The sequence below is a fragment of the Gallus gallus genome, chromosome 13, assembly GCF_016699485.2.
Source record: "Gallus gallus isolate bGalGal1 chromosome 13, bGalGal1.mat.broiler.GRCg7b, whole genome shotgun sequence".
Lineage (NCBI taxonomy): Eukaryota > Metazoa > Chordata > Aves > Galliformes > Phasianidae > Gallus > Gallus gallus.
This window is the reverse complement of record NC_052544.1, coordinates 15,461,174-15,487,582: the sequence shown is the minus strand read 5'-3', so window position 1 is coordinate 15,487,582 and position 26,409 is coordinate 15,461,174. Positions and strand designations below refer to the sequence as shown.

The window sequence follows — 26,409 nt, the reverse complement described above, 5'->3', positions numbered from 1 at the left end:
TATGGGCAGGACCGGCCTGACCGGCAGGACAGCACTCGATGCTGCGCATGCGCAACTTCGCGCGGCACATAATAGCTGAGGGGCTCGGGGTTTGCGTGCTGGGAGGGGGGCTTTGCGCGTGCGCAGGGGGAGCAGGGGGTCAGGAGGTTTTCCCGCCCGTCCTGGGTGCGGCTGTGAGCGTCTCTGTGGTGGCAGCGCCTCGGCTCCGCTCGCAGCTCTGTGGAGGTGGGAGAGCTGTGACGGAGCGGGGCCTGGGGCTGCCCTCCTTGGGGAGCGTAGCTCGGTACGGCGCCTGGCCTCCTGAGGTCTTGGAGAGGGAGAGGGGTGTTTGTAATTGACTGCGGCCTGCCGTTTTCTGTGCGTGCAGAGCGCAGTTATTGCGGTCCCCTGGGGATGAGGAGCTGGGGGCACTGATTGCAGTGTGAGCTGTCAGCAGTGTGTGGGAAGCTGGTGGGCCTCATCTGCCTCAGTGCAGGCAGGCGCCTGCTTCATAAAGAAGGTACTAGTAAGAAGTAACGTATGGTGAAATGGAGCAAAAGAAATGTGAATCTGTGGTCTGTAACAAAACATGTATTTTAGTGGTCTTCATCTTAAATAACAGAGGTGCTAGCCAGTGTGGCATTTCCCTCCAATAACTTCCAGAGCATGTGAAATGATCAGTTAAAACAGCCAAAGGAATCAGTGCAGTGGGTCAGAATTTGGACACAATGCGCCCCTTTGGAATTACCCACTCACCAAAGGCTCCCTGGTTAGCAGGGGTCAGCTGTCTCCAGCAGGGTTTGCCTGACAGGGAGTGGAAAGGGTTAAATCCTTTGCCTGCTGTTGAAGCAAAGAAACTAAATAGTGAGCAAAGGGGAAAGAATGTTTGCTCCCGCTGATCAGTCTCGGTTCCTTCATGTCATGCGCTCCCTATAAGATGTGCATTTTTTTGGCATGCCTTTCTTTAGGTATTCCATTTTTTTTCCTTGGCGTCCTTTCCGTAGGTTTGCATCCTCAAATGTTTGTGGTTTTGTACCTTAAAGCTGTAGAAGTGTTATTTATTGAAAAGTTGCAAGAATTTGCTTTGTTGTGCTGCTTCTTCTGTACCTCCCAAATAATCTTGAACAAATAAATGGAAAGAACGTAAGGCAATAACATTGTCTCTTATTTAACTGGCCAAGTTAAAGTTTATTTTCTCTAGTAATTGTTGTTCTGGCATAGTAAGATGTTTAAAGACCATATTTAGCTTTTGTTTTCATAGAGATAGTGGAATTCCTGGTGAAACTCAGGTTCTGAATTCTTTCTGATGTCAATGTTAGTTATACCCCTGGCTACAGAAAACATTAATTACTCCTGCTCTTTTAATTTACTTTCCACAATATTCTGAAGAATCCAAACCTACAATTTTAGTACTCTGTGTTTTAGTCTCAAGAGAAATAAGTGCTTCAGCACCTTGCAGAGGTGATCCAGAGCAAGGAATTCCCAGCTGGTGGGCAGCCACCTGGGGCTGTTGCTGGTCACAGTTCTGCTTCTGCAGCATGCCATTTCTGTTGCCGGCAAAAGCGAGTGATCAAAAAAAGCTAAAGAGGAGAAATAATGGCTTCTCAGCAGCAGGAAAATCTTAACTTCCTTGCTTATGAAACTGCAACCAAAGTCCTGTGATGTTTTATCTGATATGTGCAGAGAAAACACATGTAATGTGAACTAGGCAGTGCTCCTTACAGATTGCAATAGTGATTGCTGCTGTCTTTAAAGCAAAAGTGGTGGCTCCCAAACCTGCCATAGGTTCACAGGAGCCTGGTGTTAGAGTGCTCTGCTATGAAAAGATTCCTTTCTTGTTGAAAAGGCAGTCAGCTCTTAGCTATCAACTAAGCACTGCTTGAAGGGTAGGGAGTTTGTCGTTCCTTGCTTGCAGCTGAAGCTATGCCACTGACTAGAAGAGAATTCAGGACTTGGCACAGCAATATTTTGGATCCAGTTATCTGAGTGCTCACATAGAAGGGAAAAAGTTGGAGTTCCATCTAAAACAACTAGCTCTATTCTTTAACCTTGTGTTGTCTCAGATAGCCTATAAACTGCGTTCAGATCAGAAGTCAGATCTCTTCCGCCTTCTTGAGAGTCATAATCAATAGCTCAGTGAATTGTGGTTGCTTCTCTCTTCTCTCCCAGATAGTTATCAGAACCTTCAAAGGAAAGGGAAATAATGAAAGAATACCTGCCACATTGCATCAGTTGGGGGGTTTGGCAGTCCTTCAGATACGTGGCAAGATTAAACTGTAAACTGGTAGGAATAATACTTAGTATTTGTGCCAGGCTGCTCTGTGTGTGTGTGTGTGGTTTGTAGCTAGGGAGATCTACTGGGTGTGGCTGCTGTGACGATTCAAGGATTGTCCGTACTGCCATGTGCAGTCTCGGCTCTTGAGTCACTGACGAGTGTGTCATGTTTATGGCATTTTTTAGGGAGATTTACTACTGAAGCTGGCTGCACCTGTGCTTACACACATCAGATTAGTAGAGTATTCACTTTTATTTTTCCACAAAGCCATCCATAATACTGCAAACTAATACTGTAACAGCCTGAAACAAATCTCAAATTAATTCATACATATCTTAGCAATTGCAATTGTTTTGTCAGTTACTGCAGTAGCACCAACGTTTCCGTCACAGTATAAGACAACAGTCAGTGTTTAAACTACACAGATTTATATTGCAAGGCATCATACAACTAAGTGAACATAGTTTTCACTGGCCATTACAGAATAAGCAACGTGTAAATGAGATCTTTTAATATTTATCTCTATGTGAATATTTTACTAGGTCTAAATTATCTGCCAATGCACATCTGAAGTGTCTGTTGCTATGGTGTTTCAGCGCTACATGCGGAATTAGAATACTATGCTATATTACCTAAAGGTAGTATCTCTGAATTACAGTTTAGGGTTAATTTCTTGTGTGTGTGTGTGTGTGTGTGTGTTTGTTTTTGTCAGCAAAGAGTGTAGAAGTTGATCCTTCACTGTAGAAATCATCTGCCTCTGGGGGCAAATGGACTTTCCTGACCAAATTAGGCCAGAAATACACATCTTGTGCTCAGACATCAGCCTCTTCCCGAGACAAAATACAGTGTGTTCTTTGTCTCATTGGTCCCCTTCAGTTAGATAAGCATTGTGATTCTTAGCAGAATGATTGCAGAATATGAGAACTAGACAAAAAGCTAGTTGTGTCAGATATTTGTTACGTCAGCATGAGCAAATGTAACTTCTTTATGTTTGACTCACTCCAGAGCCCAGGTAGTGAATGACAAAATCACTGACATATTAATACCACCCTTAAATTTAAGACTTCCATTAAATGGCTTCTGTGAAGGGCAATAATCAATAAATACAGATACTTCATAGTCAGAAGACCTACGGAAAGGTTGCTCATTCACAAATAGAACATTTTAAGTATTTTGTAAAGCTGAAGAAGTTCTGGACAATTAGACACTTTGCAACGTATTTCCACTGCTAAAGCCGCATCCCCTGCCGATGAGTGCACCTCACCGTGCCTTTGGGCACACAGCCGGGCTCTTCCTCAGTGCTCAAAATGCTGTGCGTCATCATAAGGTGTTAAAATCTTTAGGGCACTTTGCAAACACTACCACTTCCAGGACAGACACTTTGCTGTTATTGCCAGATAGATAGACATGATTTCAGCCCCGCTGAGGGGACAGTAGTTAGCTAACCTGCTAAATATGACAGAAACATTTAGAGCCAAGTTCAGTAGATACTTGGGGGCGTGCTTAAATTCCTTCCTTTTAAACCAATACTGTAAACATCTGTGAAGTGCCATGCTAAGTTTCTGCCAGTGGACTTGAGGCTTTCTGGTGCTCCTGTCCTGCTCAGGTCAGCACAACTCGCATCACAAGTACTTTGTCTGGGAAAGCTCTCCTTGTCTTGAGTGTTTTATTTCTATAAACTATGTTTAAGCACTCAGGGACACAACACATTATTAATACATGCAATCAGTTGTCATGGAGATGTGAATCAAGCTTTTTATTGTTATATCTTTGCTTTTGTGCCAGGATACTATGGAGTAACTGCTGTCTCTGGCTTCTAAATGATTTGCTTTAGGAACCCAAAAAATGTAGGACTTGTAAGAGGTGCTTGTGTTGTTTTTTTTCCCCAAGTTGCAACATCGTAGCAGAGGATTGCTCTGCTTGTTTGGGTGAGATCTCCCATACAATGTGACAACTGAATTAGGACTAAGGCCTCTGCAGAATGCGTTTTCTCTCCTCATCTTGGGGCATAAACCTAAGGAAAAATGTGGAAACTAATCCAAAAGAAGGCACCTAGCTAATGAGGCTCAGGAGCCTTCAGGTCTGTAATGAGGATTGTTCTGTTTTGTTCTGGAGTGAGGCTACAATTCTATTAAATGCCTATAAATCCAGGAGAACTGAGTACCCTACTTGCAGATCTAAGAATGTTGAGCTTGAACTCTCTGAGATATTTCACCAGTGCCTGACTGTGCCCTTGTGAAGTGCTGTGATAGTGGGGAAGTACACAATGCAGTTCAGCCAGCAGAAAGGACTCTTGCTTTTATCTTGTGATTCTTTTTCTTGTCCTGGAGTTCCAGTTACACTTAAGATAGGCAACACCTACCCAGTGTAGTCATTCTGTAGCCTATTTATTTGAGTGAATGAGGGAGATTCTTTGCATTATAACCAATGCTTTTTTTCTTTTTTTCATCTCTCAGATTTTTACTCTTCAGTTAATGCTACATTACAGTGACTATCCTACTGACCTTCATCTGGCTCAAGCACTAGAGAATTAAGCTATAACAACTGCAAAAAGGATTGGAGCAAGAAAATGTGAGCTATTCCTCCCCCTCTTTCCTGCCAGGTAAATATATGTTTTCTTCGTAGCACTGCCAGCATGTTGTAGTGTAGGAAGCATGAACTCAACTGGGGAGAATTGTACCCATGACTTCTAGAAGCATGTTAATGCTATACCAATGCTGTTTTGAAGATACCACAGATGTCTTGCATGACAAAACAGGTACACACAGTCTGCAAAAGGTGCCTTGCTAAACTACTGCCTTGCGACTCAGCTCAGTGTCACTTCTCAGCAGTGCAGTGTCCTGGCTGCTGCTTTAAATACTTGCTTTGAATAGAGAGACAGAGGAGGGAAAATTTCTTTTGAAATCTATTTGTGTATGTGCTAAAGGACAAGGGAGAACTGTGTTATATTCACTGCATAGGAACATTTATTCTTAGACCCTGATATTGTTTCACTGGGGTTAACAAGTGTATTATTAGTGATCGCTAGTTACAAATAATAACCTGACCTTATTTTTAACCTAATACTGAATCAGATTTCATTGTGATAGATTTGCTGCTGTGCTTCGCTCTTTGAATATTATCATTAAGAATTTCAGTGCCTTCCATTTTAGATGTTAAAAATAGGTGACAAGTTGGATAATAATTATAATTCCAAATCTTGTTACAGCCTTACATAACTGTGTTCTCACCAAAAGCCTTATTTTAAGGGTTGGGCTGAAGAACATACTACAGTAACCTGAAATTATCTGCACTACTGTTATGCAAAGCCCAGATAGAATGTATCTTCTTTTTTGAAGAAAGTTTGAGAACCCATTTAATATTCATGAAAACAAAGGTGCACAGACTGAGTCAGGTTTGGCACTGTAAAATCATGTGTTGTCAGCACCTTTCAGTCCTTAGCATAAGCATTCTTCTTAATCCTGTATTGCCCAAACAGAAACTCCTAGTCATGCCATCTCACTGCCAGTCAAAATATTTGTGTGTGCAATAATGGTAAATATATAAACATACAAAATGAAATAACAATGGTAAATTACCTGGAGAGAGAATATCCCCGGGTGGATGGAGCTACACTTGATAAACCTGAGTTTCTTCATTACTAATGCTATGTTCTTGCATGAAATACTGTTTCCAGTTTTCCTAACTAAAACTGTTTACCCTTGCAGCCTTGAGCTGGGCCACCTTCCTCCACCTTTCCTCATCATCTCTGTCAAATTTCCATGACTTGGGAAAGATTAAAAAAAAAAAAAAAAAAGTCTGTAAAGGGCAGTGGTCAATCCTGAGAACAAAAGATATCTCCCTCATATGCACCAGACTTCCCAGTTCTCCCAGTGATAACTGCAACAGCAAACCCTGATCTCTTCTCTTTGAGTAATACATTTTACTTATTTAATCTATGTGATTTAATGGCCCCTGCAGCACCTCATAAGGTTTGGAAACACCATTCTAACTTGAGAAGCTTTTCTCTCTTAAGAGGTGTGTAGTGACAGTAAAAAAAAATACACTGTTACAAGTTTCCTTAATAAAATTCTCTCATTAACCGAAGAACAAGAATTGGCTGTGAATTGACTCATTAATCTCTGGTAAAACTGGTAGATGATAATGCCAAACCTTTCTCATTTCACCTGGAACTGGAATCTTAGTAACCAAACATCTAGTTTTCTTTTTTATAAATATGCTATTGGTGGTAACTGTTGAGTACTTCAGTAACAAAATAGCACTTTCCTTTTGTTAACCTTGAAGTACACATATCCAGTACATTTTGTTGCATGTCTGTTGTACAGGTGCTGCAAACATGTAGTTGGTAGAAGTCCAGGCCAACAAATCCTGAAAGCTTACAGGCCCAGACTGCCCAAGTTCATGCTGCTCTTGAGCTGTGTCAGATGAATAACTAGCTGAATTTTCTTCATAGGCAGTAAGTGCATCCGAAAGCTGACAGTTTCAAGTTCAAAAGCAGAAGCTAGTAATAGCCTTGCTTGCTACTGTGAAACACAGAGATCCAGGTCATCAAAGTAATAATATAAGCTATTCCCAGCTGTGTAACTGTGTGTATCTTACCATCCTGTGTTGCAGCTGTTTCCAGCTGTAGCCCCTCAACATACCTTTTCATGAAGGGCTCTCTCTATCCTCAGTATAGCTACACTTCCCTTAAAAAATAGCATCTATTGCAAAGGAAGATCTTTCATATTTGTACTTCTGGTATTCCAAGCAACTTAATTGGTTCAGCTACTACTGTTCTGATTTTTTTTTTTTACAATGTCCAATGGAGGCAGCGGGCAAACATACTAAAATGGGACAAGAATTATTCATGTGTAGGTAATATAGCAAGTGAAAGAATTTCCACAATAAAGTTGTGTATGTTACAGTAGCCTTGAGATAGGACTGACTTCTTTCACAACAAGTTCTTCTGGTTTCATGTGACTATTTAATACGCTTCTGTTTTCCAGAAAATAACTCTTGCTTTTACTCTGTACTATGAAACCAGTATAGCAGGAGGTACTATGGGCTGGGGGGTCAGGAGATGGGATGTCTCTTGTATCAGTTCTCATTTCCACTTCTGTGAGGTGTTACAGGAACTATTACAGATTTTGCTGGTTGATCAGTTTTGCTTATTGTTTGGTTTTTGTTTTTCTTAAACTGAAATGCACTTTTTTTGAAGTGTAAGTTATCCTTAAGAGGAAATCTGTGACTACTAGGTGAACAAACCTATTATTTTCTTATGTCTGTAAATGATACAAATGAACAAGCTTTTGGGCAGCACCACTGAATGCAAATGCTTGCCTTTTGTTCATGTGTTTTAAATGTAAATGCATTCTACATGATCATCCAGAAGAAATACATGTAAAAATTCCTTTTACAGAGGAGAGCCCATGATGTAAAAAAAAACTAAAAGTAAAAAACCCAACAAACCAAACACCTGCTGGCAATGAGTAGCTGTAACATGGCCTTTTGTTTACTGTTTTTCTGTGCCGTGTTTTGCCCCAGAAGACTGTAAGTGCTCAATGACTTGCAAGCACAAAGATTAATTCACTTATCCTGAAAAGCAGTTATCTCTAGAATGAAAGCCACAGTGCTGGAGAATAAGATTTTCAGGTGAAGGAATGAATAACCACTTATTCATTTGAAACTACCAGTGCATGTATTTAAAACCAGGATGATACCAGCATAGCTTAGCTTTACTATCAACTGAAACCATGTATGTAACAGGTGCTAGCAGTCAGGGTATAATACTTACCTGTATATCCAAATCACTTCTAGTCTTCTTTCTGTGATGAGATTGTGAATGTTCTTTTTTGTTTTTGTAATTAAAGGGTGGAACAGATGGCAAAGACTTAAAGAGCTGTATTCATTAAATTAAAACAGAGAATGTTTCCACATTATAATTTAATATAATAGGATTTTGCTTCAGTGAAATAAAACTATAGAGTCTAGTGCTTGGGAATATTTACTATATGAGAAGCTTCACTGTTAAAAGATTTCACTGAGTCATGCTGTGAGTCTCTGCCAAATACCAATCATATGACCAACTCAGTTAAAGAGGGCGTTTCTTCATGCCAATATGTTTCCATTGCCACCCTACAGTGAACCTCTTTATGACAGTACACCTGTGGGTTTTATGTAACACCAAAGGGGTACACTGTGGCCCGATTGCATGCGTTTAAAGAAGAGTAGATACTAACAAGCAAAAGCTAGCTGGCCTGGTATTAAGAATTGTCTAACAAATGAAGTTGGGTTTGATGTGATTTGGAAGGTAGAATTGAGGCAGATAATCCAAATCAAACATTGATGTTCCTAGAAATCAGTGAATGTTTTGCCAGTTTCAGGAAGCAAGATGCTACTCTCTGGATGGCAACCAGTTTCACAAGTTCAGTCAAGGAAGTTTTTTGTTGTTTTTTTTTTTTTTTAATTACTGTGGTTAAGATGGACACAGTCTGAGCAGAGGCTGAGCAGCAGTGGGCAGTGCTGGGCTGTCCTAAATCTAAAAAAATATTTACACTCTGTTATAACTATTTGAGTAAAACTTCTCTAAGCTGCATTTTTAGGATCTTGAAAGTTATTACTGAAATGTTTTTTAATCCGTGTGAAGTTACAGCAATTGTTTTGTACTAGCCCTTCTTTGTTCTAGTCAGCTCCAGCTTTAGATACAAAGCATATCCTACACAACTCCGCCATGGTTAGCATCCAATACATTGTCTTCTGCGTGCAATGACTTTTCCTCTGATAATGAGGCGCTATGGCAGAGATACAATCACGATGGAAAATAGCATCACAAAGAACATGCAGACTCACAGTGGGCAAAGGTATTTGTGCTTCAGCTCTTACTGCTGCTAAAATACACTGCAAATTAATCTATCTCACTGATTACTGAGTAAGAAAGTTAAAGGGACAAGCACACGTGCCATTGAAAGTTTGAGTTACGCTTCTCTTCATTATAACCTATGAAATTGCTGTTGTGCTGTGTGCGAATAATTGAGAGGTCACAGAGGATTATGTGGACATTTATGTTTCATTCTGGCTTACGTGTGTTCAATGATATCAACAAAATTGTTTCCATCTTCAGTAATGCTGCATTTGCTTCTAAGACTTAGTGAAATAATAATACATTTGTTAAATGCACACGTTGATCTTTTGCTGAAATCACAGTTTTTCGATTTTTCAGCATTCGAATACTGAAACATTATCTTGAACGTAATGAAGCTTCTTGGTACAATGTATGGAAATGAAGAATAGGGTGGATCATAGTTTGAGATCCCAAGGCATTCCATCTCAGAACAAAAGCAGAACAATATTTTAACATCAGTGGATTTTGTCAGAGAGCCTGATACTTGGTGCACCTCCTGCTGCATGAAACAAGGAGAATTGCTCTCTTTCCTCCCGACCAGTTTCATTTTGTCAGGAAAGGTGAACTTTATGTATATTTCATCTATAAACTCTTAATGGAGGAATGTCCCCTACATTGGCTGTTTCTCGCTTCTGCACTGAAATTATTATCATAATGTTTCCCCCCTTAGAAAGGCTTCTGTTTTTGAGAAGCACTCACACAGTTAAAGACTATATGGTGTTACTGAATGCTTTCTCCTTTGGCATCGTATGTTCTTCAAACTGCAGTGAAATACAGTCTATGAGATAATTAGCAGCTGTATTCAAGTATTTCAAGGGATGATTCAAGTTCTGAATTTTGAGAGGATGTTTGTATATTCCATGTAATTCTGTCTTGTCACAGTCTACATAAGATTTCTGTGACAAGAACAGAAAAAAAAAATTAATCAATGAGTCCAAAATGCTAGGAAAATAACTGTTTTGTTTCAACAGCTGTTACATTAAGTTTAGAGACTGCTGTTGAACAGAGCTTTACAAAGTACAGCTTTTACTGTCAGAATTGCACTGCCCCACAAACAGTATGGAAGGATATCTGCAGCACTTCAGAATAATGGTTGATGTAAGGTACCCTTTGTCTAACTCAGTCTCTGTTTCTTAAAATCAGTCTTTTCACTTGGAAGAGATATCTCAGCAATTAAGCAACCGTGGCATGTTTTTAAACAATCATTTATAGGCAATCAATACTGTTTTTGATATTTTCTCTTCTGCAGAAAAGCAAACAAAAACCATAGGAACTAATAACAAAGACCAAAAGTGCTGGAGCTGCATGGTTGGTCTATATTTGCAAGCATCCCTTGTGTAGCCTATGGCTGGTAATGTTGCAATCTGGTTGTACCTTCATCTGCACCAGTAAGTCCAGTAGGTATTTCTGTACAGGGTAGTTATTTCCAATTACTTGTAAAAGTACTACCTCCCTCTCTTTCCAGTTTTCTTCTTGTAAGGAGGTTCCTGCTTGCATTATGATTCCCCATTTCAATGATGTTATGTTTGCTAATTGGGCAGGGCAGCAGAGGTGTTCAGCACGCAGACAAATCATAGTTTCCTGGTATCAAAGCACTTAACAGCAGAACTCATTTGATTATCATCTCTCTATCTACCATTTTAAAACTTTCTTTTTCAGCGTGGTTCTAAAAGAATTCAAATATCATTCTTTTGTGGGGAGAACATCCCATTTTAATACTTATCCTAGCTAGCATTTCCCATCAGTAGCTCTCAGAAGGCCTTTCAGAAGTCAATACCATTTCACAGATGAGGAATCTGGCGTGTTCAGCAATAAGATTACTTCATTCACCCCAAATCACTTCAGCCAGCAGCACAGCAAGGAAGGAGCATGATCCAGATGTCTTCTAGGCTACTGTCAGGTCCGTTTGCCAATTTATAGAAAATCTATTTTATTTTTTGTTCTTGGAGAATTGGCTAGCTCTGCCTACCTTTCACATCTTATCTTGGAGCCTCAGAGGTACTGCTTTTCTTTGTGAGATCTTCCAAGAATTCTCTCCCACCTTCCGAGCTGAGATGCAGTGAATGAAATCTGATTTTCTCAGCTCCAACTCAAACCTGTAGCTTATCAAGGCTTTTTCTGGATTTAGTTACATTAAGCCCCCCTTTCCCTACTTACTCTGAACCCTCAAAATAATTTTTTAGTTAGGATTATATAGGAATATGCATTAGTAGAGTAAGAGATTTTAAAAATAGCCTAGCATCTAAATCTCACTTTAATCTCTTACAATTGTCCCAGTATTTGAGCTCAAGACATGGTGATGTACCAGCTTAGTGCTGATAAAGAATAGCTATACGTAGCATATACACTTAATAAACACAAATTTGTGAAGCATTCTAAACTGTTTATTACACATGGAAGTTCTCATTAAAGGTTTAACTATAGTAAATCTGCTTTCTTCAGAGGGCCTATATGGTTTTTCTCACCCATGTGTGTGTGCTGGATACAGTGAATCTTAGATAACTCACAGAAAGAGTTGCTACTGTTTGTTTCTGTCAGTCAGCACTTCATTAATCCTGCCACAGTGTTGGCATCGCTCCTGCACAGACAGGCTGGCAGCAAGTCACAGGCCAGAGAGCAAACCCAAAAGGGCCACGCAGTCCTTATATTTAAGTGTAACAGAAAATGCAAGATTAAATAAGAAGAAATTAAGATGTGCCCTAATTTTAATGGTATGAATTTTTTGTTCCATTTCAGTGTTATGTAAAATTCTGTTCGTATTTCAAGATTTTGTATTGCAATTACTGAATTTAAATAACTGTTATGTTATAAGGCCATAAAAGATAAGAAAAATGTATTTAAAACTCAAATACAAAAAGTTTTGACATAAAGTTGCAGAACGCTCGCAGATGAAACGTGTTTAGTTGTTAGGATAAAAGGCTACAGCCAAAGCAAGTGGCTTCTAATTATACAGGATAAACATATACAGAATTAGACTACATGAATTCTAAGTAGGTAATACACAATGAATATTTAAATACTAGATATTTAATAATAAATAATACTTAATAAATATTTTTAAATCTTTCATGTCTGTCATCCTGCTCAGCAGGGTACAGCTTACAATTATTTTTCAGAAGAAAAGGGGTTTCACGGGCAATGGTGGATTACTAACTAGTATTTTCTCTCAGCACTGTAAAAGTATGCTGAAAATAGTTTTTAGCTAAGATATTCCTCCTAACTTTTTGGTACATTAGCTTTACTTTTGTTAATGATGCTGTGGCTGGAAAACCTAAAAACCAGAAATAGCTGTGGAGCTATTATCTGTAAAAATAGGTTTGAAGTCTTGCACAGAAGAGAATTACTTCTGTTCAAGCTGTATGTAAGATTTTTCACCTGGCAACTGGTTTCCCTTAAAATGATAAGACATTAAAACCTGAACTAAAAATAATCCATTTGGCTGTTCCAGTTCAGGAAATTTCTATGAGATTCGTTTTTTTAACTGAGTGTTATTACAGGCATGAAGGGCTCCCACATATGTAGCAGTCGTGTTTACAACTATGGCTTCTGAACATGCCCTGGGGTTTCTGATGCTGAAAGTAAGCTTGCAGTATTATCATATCCTTCTTAGAAATGGTCACAGTGATTACATCCTCATCTGTTCACTGGCAGCCGAAAGACGTCCGGTTGTTTCAGAGGTAGGACCAGGCTCTATAGCCACACCTGCTGGCTGGCTAGCTGAGCACAAGGCAGTGAGGCAGTGAGGTTCACAGTAAGCCAGTAAAATGTCAGGAAGGTATACAGACTGTATGTCATAATATGAGCAGTGCTGTGTGTTACCACATACAGAAACAAACCAACATCGGTTTGCAGTCTATAGGAGTCACTCGTTTACAAATGTGTGTGTAGTTATGAGCTTACATCTGTTGATTTCATAAGAGCACATTACTAGGCTATAAAGAATTTTCACCTAGTGCTGTTCAGTTTCTGTTCTCTACTTAAATTCTCTCTCTCTTTTTTTTTTTCTTTTTTGCCATTCCACCTACTTCAATATCATCTAGGATGTCTGGATCTTATTCTATTGCTATGTAACCTAGTTCACTCTTTTTTGGCTCATCTTACTGAAGTGGTACAGGGTCTTGATGGAAGGTGAGTTATTATTTTAGCTTCCAGTTCTAGGGTAGGTAAGGGCCCTAGAGCTTTATCTAATTATGCTGAAGAAAATATTCCCTTTAGGAGCAGTCTGCTGGCTGCAAACTGTCCCAAAATACTCCTCTACTTTGTTAGATGGGGTTATGAATGGACTCTCAGAGTAGCTGTGGCAATGATACACCAACTCAAGGTTTTTTTGGCTGCCCCTTTCTCTCTAGACCCAGTATCTTTATTTCCAGATTGCACTTGTCTATGCTGTGCTTCTTTTTAAGCTTCAGATGCACAAGAAAAGACTGAAGTTTCTATAGTTGTGCTTATTAAATGAAAAAGTCTAGGTGAGAAGGGTAGGAACCCTATACCAACAAAGGCATTCATCCTTCAGTTATTCAGAACGTCTGATTTAAGTGTTCAGTTCTTGCTTAAGTAGAATTACCTGAAGCGTCTTCTGAGAGTCTCTGCTCTTCTGCCTTCACCATCCAGATGAAGAACAGACTCTTCTAACCTAGCCAAATAAATTACATGGCTGAAATAGATGGGCTAATACCTCTGTTAATACCAAAAAAATCTTGTCATAATTCTGAAAGACTATCCTCTGTCCATCAATTTCCATTTTTGTTTTCAGCTGCCACAGCTTTATAATGGCAGACAGTTCTGCAGTGAGTCGCTTTGTAATGCCCCTTCATGCTGTCTGTGTGTGATTTCTTCTAAAAGGAACCCAAATAAACACAACTAAGACAAAATAAAATGAATCCTGCAGGAAGTTCTCTAAATGTTTGTGGCAGGAATTCGAAGGGTTAAAAAGACTTCCGAGGAATCCAAATAGTATAATGGATTGGCTGTCTTTCTCTCTCATACAGTTCAATTCAAAGCTGCATTTCAAGTAAAAAACATAATTGTTCCAACTTGACACTTTCTGAAAATGTATCTGTGATTCAGTCAACACATCAATAAGAGAAATGACTTTACAGGCTTAGACAGATTTCTCACTAGGATATCAGAGATTTTAAAGGGCACAAGAGAACCAAACAGAATCATACTGCAGTGCCCTCCCCTCTGAGCAGCACAGCAGCCTTTCTGCAAATGCTGCAATTTGGCCACTGAAGGAGATCTTGGCTGCCAGTCTTTGATTTCCCCTGTTCCCCATGAATGAATGAGGTCCTTCACTTCTCTGAAGCAACAGCCCTTGCTGTGACCAGTGAAAGTGCATCAGAAAAGCCTGCTAGTGAAGGCTTCACTGGTCTGTGCTAAACAAGTACTTTGTATTTTTTTTTTGTTCAAGTTTTTGTGGTGTTAGTGATGCCTGGTATCACCACTAGCATTGTGGATTTGTAGATGAGATCTTTATAATTTATTTTAAGATCTAATGAATAAGCTTTCTATGTGGAAGAGTGCATTTTAGGTACGCTCTTAAAAATGAAACAGAACAAGCTGGTAAAAAAAGAAAGTGCATCACAATTGCATTAATCTTCCCCCATCTGCTCTCTCTCAAATCTTTTTATGACAGGAAATTGCCTATTGGATTTTTTATTTTTTCTTAATGGATATGGCAAAACCAAAATCCATTTCCGTTCCCACTGACATCAGGGGAAACAAGATTCAGTGTCTGAACAGAACCATTTTTTTAGATCCATTAGCATCCCTAACTGCATTTCAGTGAATGTGGTAATTATAACATCAGTGAATTTCAATTAACTGGCTGGAATGCTTATGACACAGTGGACTAGCACTTCTGCTCCTGGATCTCTTAGGCTCTTCTGAAAATCCCAACTCCTCTAATTAGCAATCTCTGATGTGCCATGTGTGTGGACATTCCCAATTAAGCTGGCTGAACTACTCATACGAGCTAAGGCTATGGGCTGTAACAGAATGGGATTTCTTGTAGGAAATGCCATTTAGTAGATTAATTAGAATACTTTACAAAACAGCATTCACACGTTCAGCTGTACTAATAAGAAAAAATAATGTGTTTGAAAAATTAAAGTATTGTCTTCTTCTGGTCACGTTCCACTGTTTCACAACATTAGTACAAGCAATGAAATCTCAATCAGGTGCTCCTGAATGTATGCATTTCTTGTATCCCATATCTCCCTGCCCATTTAAGCATAACAGAATGAAAGTCATCCTTTAGAGCAGAGACACCTCCTGCACATCTTCAGGTAACTCCTCCTGGAGCAATGCTCAGGAGGAGATGCTGCATCAAGTTATTGCAAAGTGGGGACATAGGCTGAACAGACAGCATAAAGCTATGGATCTGAATGGATAAGCCTGCAATCTGATGACAGGTTATGGTTCTAGGTTTCATAAAGTGCAGAAGTTCAATTACATCAGAGATGGCTGCTCTGACTAGGAGAAATTCCAACATGGTACATGTCCAAAGCAAAATTCTTGAAGAAAAATCATGGAAATATGTCTAAGTGCAAATGTTCCCACTGAACTTGGAAGGGAGATCTCACTGTACCATCACAAGGGGAAGAACTTCTTTACTTCGAGGGTGGCAGTGCCCTGGCACAAGCTGCCCAGAGGGGTGGTGGAATCTCCTTCTCTGGAGAGTTTCCAAACCTGTCAGGGTGTTTTCCTATGCAACCTCCTGCAGGACCCCTGCTCTAAGGGGTTGGACTGGTGGATCTCCAGAGGTCCCTTCCAGCCCCTACAGTTCTGTGATTCGGTGTGATTCTGTGATTTACAATGCTGAAATCTCTCTCTGCAAGGAAGTATTTGTAGATAATCCTTCATCTGTTTGGGGACGGCACAGCACTGGTATAATAAACACACCACCCCTTTTGTGGCCAATGTGCACTGAGAATCCTGGGAAGAGAGCCAAAGCGAAGTGACGTCACCCGCAGCTGACAGTAGGGCCACCTGGGGCAGTGAGGGCAGCAGGCAGCCCAGACAGCAGGGCTGACCTTTGGAATAAAAGAGAACAAGAGGTGGCCTTTCAGCCAGCCCTGCTTTCCCTCTGCTGCCTGGCAAAGCCGGGGAACACACACAGGGAAGGATCACACAGGGAAGTGCTGCTGGATGGCAGTGCGCACAGCGGCAGCTCCCTGCAGTCAGGTCGGTGGTAACCAGCAGAAATTCACGTGTTCTTCCACTACTTGCTTTAAGCACAGACTGTTTTTGTCAGCATCCAAACTTTCTCCCCAGATTGGAAATTTGCTTTAGATTCCCATTTTCATGTGACAGCGAAGTATTTCAGAGACAAATTGTTCAGGCTGCTTTGTGCACAAAGCAGCCCATGAGTCACCAGATACTTTGCTGGTGATGCAGCTCTGATTTCCAAGCCATTTGCCTTTTGTTTAACAAAAGGGAAAAAGCAAAAACAAACAAACACGTGCCACGTCGAAAGGAGGAAGGCTGTAGGCAAAGCACACAGCCCCCAGCAGCGGGCCGGGCTGCACGGCCGGCTCTGCGGAACGCGCGCTGCTGCCATGGCAACGGGTGGCGCGCCCCTGTGACGTCATGGGCGCGTCGGGTGATCCCGCGCTCCCTCGGAGCGGCGCCTCCCTGCGGGCGGGCTGTCCCACCGCGCGGTGCCGCCTGCGGCCGTTGGGATGGATGCGGTGGGCCTCCATCGTCTGAGCCAGGTTTTTTAAAAGTAGACTGGGTTATAGTTAACTGGATCTTCAAACCTATATGTCACACAGTGAGCAGAAATCAGCTGGTTCTTCGGGGGGGGGGGGAATGAAGGGGGGGAATATTAAAGCTTTCAATTTCTTGATGAAGTCAGCAGCCACACCTGTTTATCTACCAGATGAGACTGAAAAGAAAACTGAGTTAGATAATGCCAAAGCCTGTGAGGCTGTCTTGTTGGGCACGACTGTGTCCAAGCCTGCTGTGCTGCCCAGGAGGGGGCTGAGGATCAGCATCCTCTGCTGTGAGCACTTGATGCCTGTGCACAGCAGTGGCTGAGCTTCCCAGCTGCTGCAGAGCGGCCCACAGCAGGCTTCTTCCAAAGAAACCGAAAAAGAAAAGGGGAGGGAGGGTTTGGTGAGGGCTTGGCTGGTGCCCACATCCAGTAAAGCAGTGGAAGAGAAATGATTTTAAGGAAGTGGTGACCTTTTTGTTTCTTTTGCTCTCCCCAGTGTTATCAGAGGGGAATTGTTCTCGTTGAGGTTTTGCTGAAGAGGTTTGTGAGCCAGCTGGAAGCTATGTGGGGTTTCAGAATGGACTGACAGAGGATTTCCAGGCAGTGGTGACCTGCCCAGCAGGAGGGCGTGGGGATGACTCGGGCTGCCCTCCAGCAGGGCGCTCTCACTGCTGGGCCTGGGCAGCTGCAGCAAGGCGCACATTAATAGTAAAATCATGAATGCTGTTAAACCGATGTTAATTATTTATACAGGGCCCGGCTTGCACTTTTTGGGTTTTTTTAACACTCTTTCTCCCCTGTGAAGTAGCTAGAGCTAAATAGAAGCTGCATTAAAGCTGGAGGACTGGCAGTGGGATGTAAAGTCACAGCACGTGTGTTGGTAGGAGGGCAGTGCAGAGGAGAGAACCGCTCGGCAGGAGCTGTTTCCCACGAGTGTGGGGAGCAGTGCTGTAAGGACTGGGGAAGGAGCAGTTCTTATTCCTCGGCCTCTTTAGAAGACTTGTCCCCTCACAGCATCAGCTGCATTCCAATCCAGAAGTAACTCAGGATCGATGCTTTTCAAACACGTGGATAGCTGGGGGTGAAACAAACAGGCAGAAGGATGAGCACAGTGTTTATTTCTCTCACTTCAGGATGAGTCTCATGCTGGTTATGGCTTTCTTACAAACACCTGAAGGAAAGGCACGGAGGCACATGGAATCGCTGACCTGCGGCGAGCTGCCAAGGCTCTGCGTGAGAACTGGGTCAGGGCTTGAGGAGGAGCGGCTTCAGTCCGTGCCGTTCCCATCCTGCGGGACAGCCCGACCCACGTCGAGGTTTGCCCTTTATCCCCCGATAAAAGCTGCTTAGGGCGAGCCCCGGGCCGTCACCTGAAATAAACAAACCGCCCCAGGTCAACAGAAGCTCACGGCGCAGCACTGAGTCCTCGTCGCGGGGCGAGGCGCTTCCCACGCCGCACTCAGGGCTACCGGCGCCGCGTTCCTCCCCAGGCGGCGCAGCGCTCCGCACGGAGGGGCGGGGCGGACCGCCCCCACACACCCCCAATAGCGGAGGGCCGTGCCGAGCCGAGCGCTCCCTCCCTCCCTCCACGCCCGCCTCCGCGACGTCGGCCGGCCCCGCCCGGCGCGGAGGGAGACGCCATTGCGGGTTGTTTGTGCGGGAGGCGGTGCTGCGGCCGGGGGACGGTGCTCCGCCGCGATCATGTCCACCCCGGCGCGGCGCAGGCTGATGCGGGACTTCAAGAGGTGAGCGGCGGCGCGGGGCCGGGGCCGTGCTGAGGGCGGGAGGGGGACGCCGGAGCCTCCGCGCGCCCCCCTCCCCCGGCGCCTCCGGGCGACCCTCCCGCGGTCCCGGCGGATCTGAGGCGCTTCGGGCAGCGGGACAGAGCCCTTCCCCCTTTAAGGAGCGCCGTGCGGCGCGGGCCGGGCCGGCGGAGCTCCCCGGGGCCGGTTCTGCTCGGGGCCGTTCTCTCCCATCCCCCCGGGGCGGCCGGGGGCGCCTGAGGTGAAAGTTGGGGCCGCGCCTCCCGGCCGTGGCCGCGCTGCGCCCGAACGGCGCCCTCCGCGCGTGGCGGCCCCGCTGTGCGCCCCGCGGGCCGCGTCCGGAACGAGGGCTCGCGGGGGGCTTCTAAATATGGAGCGCGGCAATTAGCGGACGCTTCGTTCTCCGCATGTAAGCAAAACCGAAATGCCCTTTAACGTTTCTGTGCGCATGCGGTTCTGCCCGAGCTTTTCCATCCTGAGCAATCTTGTGTAACACAGCCGGGTGCCCCGGAGCAGCCGTTCGCCGCGTGTTCGGAGCGTTACCGAGCGAGCCGCGGGCTGCGGGGTGCTTTATTTCCCGTCTCGCGTGTGGATACGGTCATAACTGGGAGCGGAGGAAAAGTGCTGTGAGGGTTTGTTGTTATGTTTTGTAAACGTCACGGCTCGGTGCGCTTCCTCCTCGGCCTGAGATGAGTCAGCTCGGGTAGGGGCTCCCTCCTTAGCGGAGCTGTCGTACCCGCACCCGAAAGCGCAGCGGGGAGCAGTCGGTGTGCGCCGTACCCCAACGCCGCCCCGCAGCGATGGGAGCCGAACGGGAGCGGGCAGCGCCCCCGCCGTGACCCGCAGCGCCGGGATCCGAGCGCCGGGCTTCCTTTATCTCGTAGCTGCGCAGGCGCCCAGAGCTGAGCGATGTGCTCCGGGCTGAGCCGTGTTTCTGGATAGCGATCAGACCTTTCTTTGTGGTTTTGTGATCTCGGAAGGACTGGCTTGATAATCTTGACATTGAAGGTGGAGAACACTTTGAAGAGCAGGCACAGTGAAACGTGGAACGCGCTCCCATTTCTTTATCAGATATTTGACCACTTCAGTACCCTAAAACATGTAGCTATCTCATGTCCATTTCTTCCCCTTCCTCCTTCCCCCCCCCAGTTATATTTTTGTTCAGCCTTGTGTTGCTCTTACCTCATTCTGAAACAGCAGGCCGTGCTGTGAGCTCTGATTCACTTGGTTAAATATAAACTCCTTTTGCATCTTATAATTGCCAGGAGTATTGGAAAGGGAGCAGTGTCTTGTATCACCTAATTAAACCAACAGAGAAATGTTATTTTTACTGCATATACGTACTGTTATGTATAAACGTTGTCTGTGTGTAAGTATTGTTAGAAAAGGGCTTACAAACATTATATTTTCCCTAATTCTTACTAATTCCAGGCCCTGTTCAGACCAGCCTGGTGTGCAGCCCTTGCCACAACCTGTCTGTAGTTCGTTAGACCTTTTGACAGCAGGGTGCACGTGAACTTTTAAAACTGCTCTAAAACCCAAAGCCATCCTCCCGATACGTTTATCAGGCAGAGTGCTCAGGCATTATTAGCAGCGTGCAGTCCGGCATGGAAGAAAACACATTCCTGCTCTCCCTGACCAAAATAGTAGGTGGTTTATGCTGTTCAAATTAAGCTGTCTGGACTGCATGTGCTCACAGAGCAAGGATGTAAACACAGTCCGCAGGGGATCTGGATTGCAAGCAGGCAGAGCCCAGCTGCCAGCCTGGCTCTGCAGGCAGCGTCATTGCTGGTGTCCGTGTACATGAGCAGCTGTACTTGCTGTGCCAGGGATGGACATCCAGGCATGGGGGGACTTGCAGGCATCGCTGCTGGCGCTGTGCCTGGGTCAGCCCTAAGTCAGTCTGCACAAATGGGCTGAAACTGAGTTAGAGTTTGTCCCTCGGTCTGTAGGGCTTCCAGTGAGGGTTTGCTCTTAACGTTATTCTGCTGTGTGGTCAAATCTCATGTTAACGCTGAACAATTGCATCAAAGCGAAGGCACTTACTTCATTTTCTTTATTCTTGCATGACTCAAGTGTGTGCAGTGGATGGGAGCTGTCACTGAAAGGATCTGCCTGGGCAGTCCCCAGTGGTGTGGGAGGTTACTGCTTTTTGTAGTTCCAGGGTCATACGTGATCCTTTAGCAGAAACACACAGAATGGGCAGGAGGAGGGAATCTGGGTCCTGTTATTAGTTAGAGCGTATATTTGTCTGGCATGAGTTTATTCAGCTTTCAGTAAGCAGCGTGCTTTTCCCTAGTCCAAGGATTAGGGAACTACAAAGAATTTTAAATGCTTCCACTACTGCTTTAGAGTCAAATATTTACATTTGTTGAACTGCTATCAGGGAACAGTACAAAGGTTTCCCCTTGCTCCCTCTTCCCTTTTGAAGCAGTCAGCTCAGCAGCCAAAGCAGGCTTATACCAAATTTAGCTGCATCGTGCACAGACTTAGGGATGCAGAAAAAGCTCAGTAGACAGTTCTTTGCCCTTAGTTCCAGTAAGTTTGTCCTGTAAGTATCATTGCACTGTGCTCAGCTCCTGTCTCTGGCGGTGGCTTTTGCTCTGTTTCACTGTGGCAGCCAGCAGCAGTTACTTGCTCTGCTCTTCCATAACCATCTGGGTGGTACTGTGAATCCATCCCAGCTTCCTGTGGTGCTTTAAAACATCATTACTTATGGTGCTTTGCACACCTGCCTCAACCCACTGGGCTGTCATAGAATCATCATAGAATCATAGTGTGTTGATGTAATACAGGAGCAAACCTTGGTGTCTTTTGGTATACTGCTAATCTGCATGCAACGCTTTGTTCAGTAATTTAGAATGAGAAGAGATTTAAAAGTGGATGTTACTATTGAGTCAGACTTGCAGGTGGAAGCATTTCACTTATGTAAGGCTTGCTGTTCTATATTTGTAATTTCTAGATTGCAAGAAGACCCTCCTGTGGGTGTCAGTGGTGCACCATCTGAGAATAATATAATGCAGTGGAATGCAGTTATATTTGGGTAAGAGTTTATGCTCACTATGAAGTCCTTTTTTTGGGGAGAGGGAGGTGGGGGAATGTTCTTTTTTTTTTTTATAGCATCCTTTTTTTCCCCTTTCTGAATGTAAAGTCAGGAAATTTACAGAAACGACCAAGTGTGCAATCACAGTGAAAATCTGTTCTCAGGGGTAATAAAGAATGTCTAGGGAAAAATATATATATATTCGTTGTCTTTTTTTAAATGATGTTTGCATGTGGCTTAATAAATAGAATAGGTTTTATGGGAGCTGGGTTATGAAAAAGCAGGCTGGCTCTTTAAAGGCACATAAGAGCACCACATGTTCTTGGCCATCAAATCCAGATGCATTGGCGGTGTTTGGATTGATTCCTGGTAGAATGAGGTACAGGTTCTATCTAGGAAGTTACATTATGTGTCCTCCAGAAGAGGAACTCTGGTAGTATCCTTTTTTAAACCTGAAGTCAGCTTACTAACAATCTGCTCGTTAATTCAGCTCTAGTCTGAAACGTGGCACATGCACTGCTTGGGATGATAATAAAGTGGGTATTTCCACTAACAGACTGACTATGGGAAAGTCTGCTGAATGGGACAGAGCTCCCAGAGGTTGCCTTTGGAGACTTCCCTAAATATCTATATGATTGTCTCTATGTCTGTCTTGAGGTGAATAAGGAATAATATACATGTTTATTATGAATGTTGAGAAGTAATGGTCATTTTTAACTGGAATTTATTTTTTTAAACCTTTCAGGCCAGAAGGGACCCCTTTTGAAGATGGTAAGCAGCACGCTTCTATGTTCTCTGTCATTCTTGTGAATATTGTCAGTATTAACGTTATTCTGCTCTGATATTATGTAGGTTGGAACAGTCTAAACAAGCACAGAGTGATGGATCAAGGTCGAGTTAGCTATGAAAATACTGTATTTCTGTGTAAGCAGTGTCTTACCATTGTGGTTGATAGTTATGAAGCAGTGCTTATTCCAAGGCTTGTTATTCCAAGCTCAAACACAGAACGTTTGAGCTTTTGGTGGGGGAAGTTATTCTAATGCTGCCAGATGTGTTTTCGCATCTCTGCAGCTGAGCTCAGCAAGATAGCTGAGCAAGATGCTTTTCTGGTTTCATCTCTGTAGCACGTTCGATTCATCTCTGTTCTTCTAACGAAGAGCAGGTGAAAAATCTTGAATTGTTCTGAAAATAGAACTCAGTGAGAGGGGGGAATACCAAATCTGTACGTAAACATGAAAGTTGATGTGTAATGAATCTCCCCTAGGCATATGAGGAATAATGAGTTTAATAATTATAGCGTTGTTGCAGCAATCAGCAGCAGATGGGTTTTTCTCTGTGTTGGGTTGGAGGAGTGCAGTAAATTATTCACTGATCCATAATAAAGGTTTTCAGTGAATCAGTCGTGAGCTCCAAAGACTGAGATTGCTGATGATGGAATTCCAGTTTTTGCTTGCTGGCACCATAGGGCCTTCTTAATGAAACACCTTAAAGTCACTGAAGTCCATAGAACAGGCGTGTTTGGTCACAGAAGAAGGGAGGAAGGCAGTGGGATGATTGATGTTGGATGTAGCTGCTTTCCCTGTATATACAGTGAGTCTCAATGCTTGGACCTAGTGCTGCTGCTGCTGTTGTTATTGCTATTAGTAAGTATTAGTTTCATAGTTCCATTATCACTTAAAATATGTGAAAAGAAAGCAGACTTAATGTGGTTTGTTTGCATAATGGTAGGAAGAAATATTGATTATGGATTGCATGAATGAACTTACCTTGTTTGTTTCTGGGGCATTTTTTGTTGGTGGTCATCTGATTGTATTTATATTTGTTTGGACAGGTACTTTTAAACTAGTAATAGAATTTTCAGAAGAATATCCAAACAAACCTCCAACTGTTAGGTTTTTATCAAAAATGTTCCATCCAAATGGTGAGTAAATCATTTTTATTTAGCCATAATACTTACTAACTATTATGGCGTGGTCATGTATTCTGCAGAGCTCCAGAATGCTTAACAGTTTGCCCTCTGCACTGCTACCTGCTGCAGGCAGTAACTGCTTGATGGAAGAACTAGGAGTTGTGGTGCTGTTAAGTAGTAGCAACTATCTGTCTCTTTCCAATCAATATGGCAGCAAAATCTGTAAGTGTTTTCAGCTACAGCTGCACTTAAGTTGGCCTAAAGGGGCAATCCTGCTTCAGATTCCTGCCCCCTTCCATTTAAGAGCACTTCTGTCTATGTAGACACATCATGAATCCAAGCAGGGAACTGATGGTGCCAAATGTTACTTATTTCTGTCAGGTGAGAGCTCAACCAAGCCGACCTGCATGGGGTTTCCTGTGCTAAGCAGCGCTGGCAGCGGGAGGCAGGCGAGAAAGTGCACTCTTAGGAGAGAGCAGAGGGGAGGGGGCTGCCCCCACCTCGGTGGGAGGGCAGCCATGGAGTGCTGTGCTTCTCACTCCAGCTCTCCATAGCTTTTATCCGGTTGTTGGACGCAGAAGACGTAAACCATGCCTCTTTCTTTCCCAGTCCCCTCTGTTACAAAGGGTTATAGATTCAATTCGAGAGTTGACGCGTAAACCCTTTTCAGCAGTTCCTGTAGCTTGAGCCCTCCTTGAACAGAGGCTGGCTTTAACTACAGTTCCGTGGCTTAGACAGTATTCTTAGGCAATACTCTCTAACCATTTATCTGTCACATAACAAGAAAGCCTATTCTGACCATTTTGTTTTATTATATTTCATTACTGGGATGAACAAGCTAGGAAAACAGCATGGAGAAGTTTGCATGACAAATCTCAGTTTCCAACAGGCTCTTATATTCAGACAGAAGTAGTATTTCAGGCAGACAGTATTTCCTATTGTCTGCCTTAGTGCCTTTCCTAGTGTGTGAAAACACAGTGCAGAGTTTCCCCATGCACTGCATGGTGACTGAGATCCTCGGCTGGCGCAGTGCATTCCATGCCTGCAGCAAATGTCTCTCTGCTTGCTGAGAGGCATTACGTCGACTTGAATCTGGGCCAAGCACGCAGGAGGAGCAAGAAGCTGAGTCTAGGTCTACCGGTTCCTGTGCTATTGCCATAATTTTTGGATCTTCCTTCATTTCCTCTTAGGTGTTTTGTTACTTCCAGTAATATATCTCCTTCAAAATACCAGGTATCAAATTATATAAGATAGTCAGCCATAGCTGCTATGATCTGTCCTAAAGCATTTTTTGAACCCAGACCAAATTGATACAGTAGTTCATGCTTGAACTGTATTTAATGAACAAAATGTAAGATAAGTCTGATAAATGGTAAATGATACGTCTGTTGTGTTCACAGTTTATGCGGATGGTAGCATATGTTTAGATATTCTTCAGAATCGGTGGAGTCCGACATACGATGTCTCATCTATTTTAACTTCAATTCAGGTAACTTTAAATCTATTTTAGCAGTTAAGTATGCTGTTACAAGTCTGGTTTGGAGAGTACACAGCTCAGTGACAAAACTGGCAGATACTTCTGTCAAGGAACTTCAGATGCGTGCAGGCTAAGCAATAGCTTTTTAGATCAAATAAACACCAAGTGCTGACCTACGTAATTACTGATTTTTCAGCTACAAAATTGCCACTGGATAATTTTCACAAGAAAACAGGTTTGGCTTCCTTTTTATCTGTTTTTAGTTAAGATGGGCAGTCAGGTGTAAAATTTGTGTAATGTAACACTTGAAACCATTTCACAAAGCCTTGGTCTTCAGTGCTGCTGAAATCTGCTTTACTTGGAATAAATAGAAATTATATGGCACACTGAAAATAAACGTTTTTTTTCTCCTGTATGGATGTTTTTATATTTCTACAGTGAAGTTTTGTAGAAGTGACTTATGCCTCTCCTTAGTCCTGCGTGACATTAGTAGTGTAACTGCCAAATAATCAGTTGGTGTCATACTGCAAACTGGCACAAATGTCTGTGTAGCTGCTCCTAAGGACATGAGGAGCCTACAAATGTATACAGTGCTAATGTACATAAAATGTGTAACTGGAAGTTCAGCAGGGGTGCCTAATCTTCACTTTAACGTGTTTTATTGTGTTTTGTTTTTTAAGTGGGCTTTTCTATGTCATGTTTGCTTCCTGAAGCATTTGATAAGAAAGATATTGTTTTTTGCTGTTCTATAAGTGGTTGGTTTGTCTCACTTTCTGTTTTTCCCTTTTTTACAGTCTCTGCTTGATGAACCTAATCCAAACAGTCCAGCAAACAGTCAGGCAGCACAGCTTTATCAGGAGAACAAACGTGAATATGAGAAAAGAGTTTCAGCTATTGTCGAACAAAGTTGGAATGATTCGTAACAGCTGCTTTGTTACTCTCCATCCTCATAATCATTATGTACAATTTAACTCTCAATAGAAAGGCTACCAAGAATTTCAAGTGCCACAGCTCTAAGAATTTGCATAAAAACTCATTTGCAAACAGAATTAAGCCCTCCAGTTTAGGAAACCTTAAAGCTTGTGTATCTTGATTAACGTACTTCTTATTGCATGGTATGAACTAAGTTATTGCTACATAAATTTGTAATATATCCTGTTTGTATTTTTTTTCCAAGTGTATAATGTTGGTGTGGAATTTTCATGACAGAATATACACATTTTGTAAATCTGTACTTTTTCAAATATTGAATGCCTTATTTTTGAATTCTTTAGATTTTTAAATTGGAGAAAAGCACTTAAAAAGTTTTTATATATAAATATTTCATGTAAAACTGTTAAATACATAACCTCAGTGCAAGACA

General features: G+C 42.8%; 1 protein-coding gene and 1 long non-coding RNA gene across 4 annotated transcripts; one reads left to right on the top strand and one right to left on the bottom strand.

Moving 5' to 3' along the window:
• The first annotated feature begins 163 nt into the window (after positions 1 to 163).
• On the top strand, positions 164 to 26,409 carry UBE2B (ubiquitin conjugating enzyme E2 B). Of its 3 annotated transcripts, XM_040647244.2 has the most exons (7): positions 164 to 2,263; positions 4,711 to 4,856; positions 21,580 to 21,660; positions 22,406 to 22,431; positions 23,492 to 23,581; positions 24,970 to 25,058; positions 25,841 to 26,409. In XM_040647244.2, the coding sequence occupies exons 3-7, from the start codon at positions 21,635 to 21,637 to the stop codon at positions 25,967 to 25,969; spliced, it is 360 nt and encodes a 119-aa protein (XP_040503178.1). In that variant the 5' UTR covers positions 164 to 2,263; positions 4,711 to 4,856; positions 21,580 to 21,634; the 3' UTR covers positions 25,970 to 26,409. The 3 variants fall into 3 exon arrangements, with proteins under 3 accessions (XP_040503178.1, XP_015149580.1, XP_040503177.1); XM_015294094.4 differs by lacking the exons at positions 164 to 2,263; positions 4,711 to 4,856 and adding an exon at positions 18,477 to 18,599; XM_040647243.2 differs by lacking the exons at positions 164 to 2,263; positions 4,711 to 4,856 and adding an exon at positions 18,477 to 19,026.
• Positions 17,576 to 18,342, bottom strand: LOC112533436. The gene is made up of 2 exons (XR_003077670.3): positions 18,063 to 18,342; positions 17,576 to 17,929 (listed from the first exon to the last, which is right to left on the bottom strand). It is a non-coding gene; the product is annotated as an uncharacterized LOC112533436 (long non-coding RNA).